Source organism: Citrus clementina, unplaced genomic scaffold, assembly GCF_000493195.1.
Source record: "Citrus clementina cultivar Clemenules unplaced genomic scaffold, Citrus_clementina_v1.0 scaffold_5, whole genome shotgun sequence".
Classification (NCBI taxonomy): domain Eukaryota; kingdom Viridiplantae; phylum Streptophyta; class Magnoliopsida; order Sapindales; family Rutaceae; genus Citrus; species Citrus x clementina.
This window is the reverse complement of record NW_006262201.1, coordinates 23,531,178-23,542,898: the sequence shown is the minus strand read 5'-3', so window position 1 is coordinate 23,542,898 and position 11,721 is coordinate 23,531,178. Positions and strand designations below refer to the sequence as shown.

At 32.5% G+C, this 11,721-nt stretch overlaps 2 protein-coding genes across 2 annotated transcripts; both read left to right on the top strand.

Moving 5' to 3' along the window:
* Positions 1–1,984: 1,984 nt before the first annotated feature.
* LOC112098047 (putative receptor-like protein kinase At3g47110) lies at positions 1,985–3,286 on the top strand. Its single transcript, XM_024183655.1, has one exon. The coding sequence runs from the start codon at positions 1,985–1,987 to the stop codon at positions 3,284–3,286; it is 1,302 nt and encodes a 433-aa protein (XP_024039423.1).
* A 113-nt stretch (positions 3,287–3,399) lies between these two features.
* Positions 3,400–5,129, top strand: LOC18043056 (putative receptor-like protein kinase At3g47110). Its single transcript, XM_024183654.1, has 2 exons — positions 3,400–4,609; positions 4,762–5,129. Exons 1-2 carry the CDS (start codon positions 3,400–3,402, stop codon positions 5,127–5,129), a joined length of 1,578 nt encoding a protein of 525 aa, XP_024039422.1.
* Positions 5,130–11,721: the final 6,592 nt, after the last annotated feature.

Genomic DNA, 11,721 nt, shown 5'->3' with positions numbered 1-11,721 from the left:
AGGGAGTTTTGATATTCCTTATTGAAAACTTAAGGATTTACTTGACTTTTTCTCTAAACCTTTGGGTGTAGATATCTTTTTCCCTTAATACTACAAGAATTTGCACAATTTACATTAAAATTTCATTAGGTTGAAAAAAATGAAAAGATTCAATGGTTTAATTAAAATTAATCAATTAATTCATTAAGTTAAAAAATGAACAGTACCTTAGTTTCAAGTTAATAAATTATTAATTTATATAGTAGATCAGTCTTAATATTTTAGTAAATATAAAATATTTATTTTTATTATTAATAAATTTATCAAATTATTAATTTAATATGTTGACCCAATTTGAGACCAATAAAAACTATTATTTAATCCTGGTAATCAATTCATTGAGGTTCAACTATATTTATCATTTTTATTTCAAAAATTGTTTTTTATTTATGTAACAAATTACAAAGATTAAAAAGAAATTAATTTTTGCAACCAGCGAGGAACTCTTGAAGCCAGTTGTGTGACCGGACGGGAACTGTTTTCGCTTTTCTCTATCGTAAAGGTAGAGAAATTCTAATTGCTCACTTGTCAAATCTTTGCATGCGATGTAAAGGTAGCAAAGAGCCAAAGACCCTTGACTATTTCACAAGTTGACATCACACCAAAGCGACCTCTTGCCAAAGCAACAAAGGAAAAATCTCATTCACTCACGAAAGTGCTAAGGCAACTTGCACTCAGAACAACGACGAGAATCAATCTAATCAAGGAACTGGAGTGCCCGTGACTTTTAACGACCACCCACACATTTTTAACAAAAGCTTTCATTAGCCTTGCCTAATCCCGCAGCCGCAGTTGAAAAAAATATATGTATTGATAAAATTCTTTTACAATGATATTCCATAAAAGTCATTTTCACATAATTTTAAAAATCTCGGTAACAATTTGATCGGTTATAAATAAGAATATGGGTTAGTTTGGTAATACTATAATTTTTAAAATAATTATTATTGATTGTAATATAGAAATAATCAGCTACGACGAAATCAGTTAAACATTTAGTAAAATAAATTTTTAAAAGTATTGTGATTTTTAAAAACAATTAGTTTGATAAATCTTGACGTTAAATTGTTGTAATCATGTAAATGACTCAATTAGATATAATGTTAGTTAAAATTTATTTAAACATTTATAAATATGTGTATAAAATTTTTTTATAACATATAATAATTGATAGCTAAAATAAATGTTTTATATTATTAATTTTAATTTTAATTTAGTTATCTCAATATAAGTGGTAGTAATAATATCTTTTAAAATTTAATGATTCTACTTCTTAATTAAAAAGGATAATTTTGAATTTTTATAATATAAATGAGAATATATATAAACTTGTATTCAATATAAGAATGATTTTCAAAATCATCTTTTAAAAAACTATTCTTTACTTTTTAAAATCTATTGTACGATAGAGTAATTTTTTCAAAACTAATTCTTAAAAAATATATCAAATATTAAAATTAATTTTTAACTTTTCAAAATATCTTTTGAGTCTCCCAAAAACAATCCCAAACAAGCCCTAAATTTTATATTGTAACAGTCTAAATTTTTTTAAATTCCTCTTCATGAACTTGCCTCCATAAAATAATAATAACTACCTTTATATTGTAAAAAATTTATGATAGCTTTTTGAAATTATGTCTATCTCTTTTGTCAATGTTTATATATTCAATTTGACGTGTTCTAGCAGTTGACTATTAATATAAAGCATACTTTATCTCTATGTCACTTGCACTAAGGTTAACTATACCAAAATAATAAGTTTTTTTAACTAAACCTTAATTAAATTATAACCTTCTCATAAAAATAATTTACTCTTCATATTATAACTATAAAGAGATTTTACCGTACACTCATTTTTCGACTTTAAAAACCCTTCACATGAACTTCAACGATCACGCCACGCTTTTCATTAGTCTTATTATCTTATACCCTGCAGCCGCTAAACATGTTTAGCTCCATTTTTACTACCACTACCAGCCTTGCAACTCTTATATGGTGCTTCAGTTTGTTGCTTAGTTCACACAGCTTTTCTGTCCACACAAACGAGACAGATCGTCTAGCATTACTTGCTATAAAGTCACAGTTCCATGATCCACTAGAAGTAACAAGTTCGTGGGACACTTCTGTAAACTTATGCCAGTGGACAGGAGTGACTTGTGGTCGTCGGCATCAAAGGGTAACCGAGTTGTATCTGAGGAACCAAAGTCTAGGAGGTACCTTGTCTCCTTATGTTGGCAATCTTAGCTTCCTCAAGTTAATCCACCTGGGAGACAACAATTTCGATGGCGAAATTCCGGATGAGGTTGGTCGTCTTTCCAGACTTGAAACTCTAGTCGTGGCAAATAATTCTTTTTCAGGGAAAATACCAACAAATTTGTCCCGTTGCTCCAACCTCATCAACTTTTTATCCCATAAAAACAACCTCGTGGGAGAAATTCCAGCTGATATCGGTTACAGCAGCTGGTCGAAGCTTGAGAAACTGTCCATTGCTGTCAATCATTTGAGAGGACAGCTCCCTGCTTCCATTGGGAATCTTTCTGCTCTGCAGGCATTTGATGTTGGAGAGAATACACTGCACGGGAGAATTCCTGAAAGTCTTGGTCAATTAAGAAGCTTAAAGTTTCTTAACGTAGAAGAAAATAATTTCTCCGGTATGGTTCCTGTTTCAATTTACAACATCTCATCGCTTGAGATGATTTTTCTACCGTCAAACAGACTCGAAGGTATTCTTCCCCTTAATATAGGTTTCAATCTTCCAAACCTGAAATCTCTTATTGTAGCTCAAAACAATCTGACAGGACCTATCCCACATTCATTGTCCAATGCTTCAAATCTCATAGAGCTTAACCTTGGACAAAATCATTTCACAGGAAAAGTGAGCATAGATTTTAACGGTCTTTCGGATCTAGCTTGGCTAAGTTTTGAGGCTAATAATTTAGGAGCTGAGGCTAGCAATGACCTTGATTTTGTATTCTCCCTGACAAACTGTAGCAAATTGGAATGGCTTGAGTTACGTAAGAATCAATTTGGAGGAAACCTGCCGCATTTTATAGCCAATCTCTCAAAAACAATGACCATAATCGACATGGGGGAGAATAAATTATCTGGAACCATACCTCTTGGGATAGGAAATCTTGTCAATCTAAATTTATTTTCTTTACATTTAAACCAATTAATTGGCACTATTCCTCATGTTATCGGTAGTCTTAAAACTTACAATTACTATATCTGTATGGAAACTCTTTAGAAGGGAACATACCCTCCTCTCTAGGTAATCTAACACTACTAACAAAGCTTGCACTGGACTTCAACAACTTGCAAGGAAATATCCCCTCATCCCTCGGAAGTTGTCAGAATTTGATGGAATTGATTGTCTCTCACAATAAGCTTAATGGAACTTTGCCACAACAAATTCTTGAAATAAGGACCCTTTCATTTCAACTAGATTTGTCTAATAACCTTCTCAGTGGCTATCTTCCTTTTCGGGTGGGAAACTTGAAGAATCTCGCTCGATTAGATATTTCCATGAACCATTTTTTTGGTGAGATTCCTGCGACTCTAAGTGCTTGTACAAGCTTAGAATATCTTTATATGCAAGGCAATTCCTTTGGAGGAAGGATTCCTCTTTCTCTGATTTCCTTGAAAAGCTTGAAAGTGTTAGATCTATCCCGTAACAATTTGTCCGGCAAGATTCCAGAATATCTTGAGAATCTACCATTCTTGCAATATTTGGATCTTTCTTACAATCATTTTGAGGGCCAGGTACCAGCAAAAGGAGTTTTTCACAATAAGACAAGCATTTCACTGGTTGGGAATGAGAATCTTTGTGGAGGGTTGGATGAATTGCATTTACCATCATGTCCTTTGAAAGGATCAAGAAAATCAAAAGTTACTTTCCTAGTCAAAGTGATATTTCCAGTCATTATGTCATGTTTAATCTTATCAGCATGCTTTCTTGTTGTTTATGCTCGAAGAAGGAGATCAGCACACAAAGATTCTAATTCGTTGCTAATAGAACAAAAGTTCCCATTTGTCTCGTACGCGGCGCTAAGGAAGGCAACTAATGAATTTTCAACATCAAACATGATTGGTCAAGGAAGCTTTGGCATTGTTTACAAGGGAATTTTTAGTGAAAATGGAATGGTAGTTGCTGTGAAGGTGATCAATCTTAATCAGAAAGGGGGTTTCAGGAGTTTTGTAGCAGAATGTGAAGCTTTGAGAAATATTCGCCACCGGAATCTCATTAAAATCATCACTATTTGCTCAAGCATTGATTCTAAAGGAGCTGATTTCAAGGCTCTCGTTTACGAATACATGGAAAACGGAAGTCTAGAGGAGTGGTTGCATCAGAGGAATGATCACCTAGAAGCGTGCAATGTAAGTCTCATTCAAAGACTGGACATAGCCATTGATGTAGCTTCTGCAATCGAGTATCTCCACCACCACAGTCAACCACCAATAATTCATGGTGATCTAAAGCCCAGCAATATTCTTTTTGATCATGACATGGTTGCCCATGTGGGTGACTGCTCCTCAATCTCAATCAAGCTCAATTGGGATAAAAGGAACAGTCGGTTATGTAGCTCCAGGTAATTATATATATTCCTCTTTAGATAGATATTTTGATATTGTAATTTTACATTTTTTGAATTAATCTGCTGTTTGTTAGAACTCGTATATGTGGCAACTAACTGAGTAATATATCTAACATGTTTTTTTCAGAGTACGGTACGGGTGGCGAAGTCTCCATGCGAGGTGATGTGTACAGCTTCGGAATTCTTTTGCTAGAAATGTTCACAGGAAAGCGGCCCACGGACAGTATGTTCAATGATGGCTTAACTCTCCATGAATTTGCCAAAAGGGCTTTGCCAGAAGAAGTGGTGAATATTGTTGAGCCTTCACTTCTAACTGAGGAAATTGCAAGAAATACTGATGGAGAGATAAGAGTCAGGACTGAGCAATGCTTGTCTGCTGTAATTGGAATTGGGGTTTCCTGCTCAATGGAGTCTCCAACTGAGCGAATGGAGATGAGAGATGCTGTGGCAAAATTATGCGCTGCAAGGGAAACTTTTCACGGCAATAGGATTTGATATGTCAGAGGAGCTAAAACCAAAAAAAGGGAAAAATTTTTTTTTGAATCTTTGGACATGTTTTTAGTTTATTATAATTGTTGGCTGACAAAAGTTATATAATTTTTTTTTTTTTTTGAATGGGCAAAGCAGAAGGCTGAAGACGGTGGTAACAATGCAAGTAGTAGTAGAAGTTAAGTGTGGCTTTGATCAATTTATGACAGCCGAGTTCGCTTCCAGGTCGAGGTCACATTTACAATGTTATAAACTACTCTTTTCACTTGTAAAGACTTTATAAAATCCAAAATTCCTGGATTGATAAATTTTCTTATGACAGCAATTATGTACTAATGTTGTCAGCAATAAGTTCATGTGTAACATTAGTTTTTACTTCACATTAAAAAGAAAGTGTGCAAATGTAATATACAATAAAATCTCAATAAATGAATGTTTTATAAATTAATATACTTGATTAAATAACAAAATCTTACGTTCCTAACTTGGGCTAATATACTAAATTAATAATCTCATTAGATACATAAGATAATAATTATGTAGTTGTTATTTCAGAAAATACTTGTACTAAACATTAATAATGGGTCCGACTATGGTGTCCCTGTGACATCATACCCCAATTTTTGTCCTTTTCTTATTAGCTATTACTAACCATTAGATTTAACATAAACGTAGCTTAGTGGCTTAGATGGATTTAATAGTTTATTAAGTCTATAGTCCCTATTATTTGCTTGCACATTAAAAAATGACAAAGTTTCAATATTTTAACACATAACTCCAAATTATTTTAAATTTTCACATTTAAGTCCATTACCTAGTTTGACTTTTTTAAATAATTTATTTTTAAATTTTCATTAATATATATTATTAATTGACTATATAATAGATCTATATATTATTTAATAATCACTATTTATCATAGGATAAATTTGACTGCAACCAAATAAATTGACATTTGCTACTCCACTCTTAATATTTTGAATAGTGATTAGTTGTAACATATGCATTTTATGTTTAATCAAATGCATTATTTTATCCTCCTCTTTGACTTGAAGTTTTAAAAGTCATTATTATAATTGTTATTGGCAGATTTGACACGACTCAATTACTCAACATGAATAAATGTGTGGGTTGTTAAATTTGACACGCTTGTTAAATGGTTCGAGTTTGGACTAGTTTAAACTTGTTATGACACGGAATCGAGGGGAAGAGAAAAACAAAGAGAGGAAGAGCTATCAACCTAACTGATAGACTTGAAACCCCACCCGCCGCTAACTACTATTTTCGGCCACTCTATCGACAACAGAAGGTATCGATCGAATCCTTAACCAATGCTAGTCATTCCCCAACCATCATGGTCACTAAATAACTGCTAAAAGACCACCAATCAAGAATGTGAAGAGCTTTGGTACTACCACCTCGATTCGATGGGATTTCGTCGAACTTGTGGCACACTACTGCTTAGTTTTCTCCCTCACGACACCCTCTACAATTTTTAATCACCCATGTCACCAGAAATGGTCAATTTGCCACCATTAAATTCAGCGTGGTCCAAAGCATTTATCTTGACCATTCCAACCACCATCACTTGACTCCCGATCACCATTGACCAACAAAGGCATTTTGATAAATTTATATTTTGATGGTAATTTTTTAATTTCTGACTTTGTGGATATTTTAATAATATTTTATAGAGGATAGTTTGGTAATTTATGATTTTGAGGGTTGTTTGACAATTTATGATTTTGGGGGTATTTTTGGTAACGTTACAGACATAGGAGTAGCATATTGTGGATAGATGTTCGTTTCGAGTATATTACATACAGTTAGTTGTATTTCACATTTATGGAAAGTAATTATGTCGTATCCTTGATTTAGGAGGAATAGTGAGTGAGACCCATCCTGCAGACATTAATGATAGCCGAGTTTGAGTATCGTCACGGTGAGTGAAATAAGCAAAACCTATTTTTCATATTTTATTATGATTTTAAAGTATAGTAAAGCAGGTTTGGGAAATAAGTGTTTAATGCTCCGATCTAATGATTTTCTAGAAATAGGTTTTATTTAAGTATTGATATTTATTATTAAAAAGTATGATTATTGGTTTTATTATCGATTTTGAGTATATACATGAGAGTAATATAAAGAAAAGAAAATCAAATTTAAAGTATGTAATGAAAAGGAAATAAGAGTTTAAAGTATGATTAAAATGTTTATGTGTGTATATATATAAGTTTGTTCTCAAACTCGTTGAACAATGCCCTTCCCCTCCAATTACAATTATACAGATGAGATGAGAGGACTTTGGGGCCCGTCTGAACACACAGGGAGGCTTTGGGCCGTCTATTTAGGCACTTTTGCCTTTTGGGCGCTTATGCATGAAATATGATGATAACAAAGATTCAGTTACTAAGATACAAATGAAATAGGGGCCTTTGGGGCTCATAGAGGCCTTGGATTATGTGCTTGGACACCTTTGTCTTTTGGGGACTAGTTTATGCATGCAAAGATATGATAAGATATATAAGATGACACTTCATTGATCTACCGGTGCTAGCTCCGAGGATGACAGTACCTAGAGAATATGTCATTGCATTGCCCGTATGAGCTCTAGGTACGACAAGATTATTCCCTTAGGTACTTGTTTTGTGATAATTTCATAATCATGTATTTTATATTGTGATACAATTTCCATGATTATTATGCACCTCTTAATGTATTCTTTTCAATGTCAATTACTTGATTCAAAGGTTAAATAATTTATTCATGTTTCTTACATATAGTTTGATAAAATCATATATAAAAGTGGTATAATTATTTATGGTAAGTTATTTTCAAAAACTATTATCCACTCACCGAGCTCACTGAGTTTTATACTCACCCGTTTTGTTATAATTCGCTCCCACCCCTCAGGAGGTTGCAAGACACCAGTTGACTTAGCAACTATAGTATTTTGAAATTTGGCCATGTGATGGTACTAGGAGATATAGATTATATTGTCAGGGCATTTTGATTTCTTATTTTTTGGATTATATAATTTTTTAATATTTTTTGTGATTAAAAATAGTTTAATATATGTCAACAGTAGGTATAATATAATCTTTTGATACTTTGTAGATATTTTGGGTAATATTCAGTAATATAGTTGAGGAGGTTGATCAATGAAGTTGGTTGTATACTGATTTATTTGAGAGTGCTTGTTTTACACATTTGCAGGTTGGAAATGTTATATTCAAAGTGGAGACTCTATCAAATTTTCGGCAAAATCCTTACTAATTAGATTATTATCAGTCAAGTAAGACGATATTACATAGACTCACCTTGTGGAGTTCGGGGTGGGTCATTTCATTAGTCCATCCTCATCTGTTTTATTTATTTATTTATTTAACCATTGACCACTTTAATCATATAAAATTTAATTATAACCTTATCAAAGTTAAGGTAGAAAAAGATTAATCACCATCACAATAAGTCCCAAAAATTTATTTCTCCTTTTGGTTCTAATCATATCATATGTATCATGGCATATACGAATGCAATTGTACCTAGAAATTATGGGTTTAATTTCTTCATGTCTGGAAGCAGCTAAAAGGTTTGATAGCTGAAGCAGAAAATTTGAGCAATTTATTTGTAATCACGACAATAAAACTAGTAGTGATTGTAAACAAATATTTTTTCTTACTTATAATTATTATATGCAAATGAATACTAAAATGTTAAGTTATTTCATCATATGCAAAATATAATTCTATGAAACAATAAAATCTAAAAAAACTTTATTGTATAATGGATGTTTGGGAGGTGAGAAAATGAAAGAAAGTAGATCATATGCATGACATCAAGATTATGATGAATCAAGTTGAACTCCCAATACGTTAGTTCATAAAAAATGCTTTTCTTCTTCCAAGTAATCTTATCATTTCTTTCATTTTATTCATTCTCCTCTTTTCAAGTCTTCAATCTTATACTTAGTAAATATATTATTCACCTGCTTTTTCACGTCAGTTCAAGACAACCGAGAAGGCGCTTATCCCTACCCCCTAGTTTTATCAAAAGACACTATATTTTCGAAACCTATGATTCGTTGGTAAGAATCGACCGTAACCCAGTAACAAAATTTTCTATTATGTATCAACCAATTAGATCTAGTGTTTTGTTGGCAAACAAGAAATGCTTATTTACCTTTAATACTCTACCCAAACAAGTTGGCATATGTTAGAAAGTCACTGATAGTCCATAACATAACAATGCTGTGTGTAACTTGAACACTTGATTATGTGATGCATCGTGTATCACTCCAACCATACTATCATCAGCACCCGAGTCATGACTAACCTGTTTCTTAGTTAGATTTCAAAGATGAAGATGGCTCACCCTGCAATATCCAGTTTCAATACTTTAACCAAAAGCCATTTGTAATGATATGGTCTCTTGCCACTTCCCTTATAATGAAATATCGATATTACGACACTTCTTACAAGGACAATAAATTCTTTTATCACCAACAACATTCTCAAATGCAAAATCTATAAATTTTTCAACCCCATCAGTATATGACTTGGATATCTATTTGGCAAACCAACCCAACTCTTGTCCATGACTATCTCCTTTTAATGCACTAGAAAAATTAGTTAAATAAATCATTTTAGTTCTTCATTTCTACTACTAAACAAGATATTTTCGTGTGCGCGCAATTTATAATTAAAAAAAATCATTATACAATTTTATGTTAATCTCATTAGAATGTTTATATATATGAAAGCAAGCAAAGCCACAAGAATCAGAGAAAAAGATGTGAAATTAAAGTATGTATACAATACTAATTAATGTGAAAAACAGTTTCCAATACCTTCTGTAAAGAAATATCCTCACCCACTGCTGAGAACTTCACTTGGCTATCAATTACGAATATATAAAGCCTGTTACCTAGAAATAAAAAATTAGGTCAGCCAGCTGAAACAATATTTATAAACCAACATTGGAGATAGTACTCCATTTATAAACAAAATTACAAGACTCAAAACCAAGTCAACTCAGCAAAATCATAACCGATTACATTCATCCCACTCAGCTCCTCCACTCCCATCAATATATCCAACATTCCCTTCATATTACAAAAGGTAAGTGGTCCTCTATATCCCACTCAAGAATGCATAAGTTTCTTCAATCTTAAGTATCTAAAGTTTTCCTCTACGTTTATAGAAATTTCGGAAGCATCTCCCTATAGTTCTTCAAGTACATGACATAGATATATGAGTGTTTATGTGTTATCCCAAAACAAAACGACACCCATTCGTCTAGTATGCACCCAGAATATGAGGAGCAGCTACTGAAAAGCCCATTTTTAGTGGGAAAAAAATTTCAGGTACTAGCTACCATAGAAAACTATGCATTACCAAAATGTCCGAGCCTGGATAATTCAAGAATTATTAATAGACATAAGATCCTCACTATCATCCAAAGATGACACTAATAAAACATGTGTCTATCAATAACTTCTTAAAGGAGTTTAAGCTTTCAATGCATGTATCAAAAGTTTAAAATTGAATCTGAAACTTGAATAACACATAAATATCATAAATCTCTTCAATTTATTCCTAATACAATGTAGCATTTTTTCACATTTCATTTCTTAATCAAAACCATAAAAAATACAAACAATAAATACATTTTCTAGCACTGATGCAGACTATGTTTACTGAGCAATAAGTTTTAAGTCATCCATGTTAAAATACTTCTTCCTATACTATCAACATATAACTAGTACACACACACACAATTAATAACTTAAATGTAACCACGTTGTGAATGTTGCAAAGTCTTCCTATTTGGGTTGTTTTATTTTTTATTTTTATTAGTTTTTTATTTTTTTTATTTTTTTTGCGTTGGGGGGTGGCTAGGCTGCTTGTGAATCTTGCAAATCCTCAGGAAGGCATGTTAAGTCAAAGGCCATTTTACTGTTAGGGTATAAACGATATAACCTTTTTTTCCTTTTCAGAATAAAAGGAACATTGGCAGTGCTAAAAAAATCTAGAGGATTTCAGGCCTCCAGGTCCTAACAAATCAAGGATATTAGAAAAATTTGCTTAGAGGAGATAGGTTATCCTCATTTGTTTGTTGTTAGAAGAAAGTGATCCGAAGCCTTAGTTTTAATTAGCTTCATTAAATAGCCAATGATATAAGAAATCAACAATATTGTTGAAAGAAAAACCAAATAAAAATAAGAAAGCCAATGCATAGATTAAGGCTCTTTATTGTCCAGTAACTAATCAAACCAAGTTGTGGGTAAAGGCGAATATGTTTGTTTGGTCAATAATAAGCTCAACAAATCACCAATAATCACATAGTTACTATTCCCTATGCCATGCAATGTAATGGCGTCGGTAATGGCGACAAGGCAGGCAATAACTAGCTAGCCAGTTATGATAGTTGATTAGCTTAACCTACTGGAAATCTGAAGACCAAAATGAAGAAACTTTGCCTAGAACTAGAATAGGAAAACATTCACACCCAAACCTAATATACATGATTAAGAAACTTGATTATATGTATATTTCTGTTTGCCGCATTTAAAGAGAATTTTCGAAAGATGCTAAGG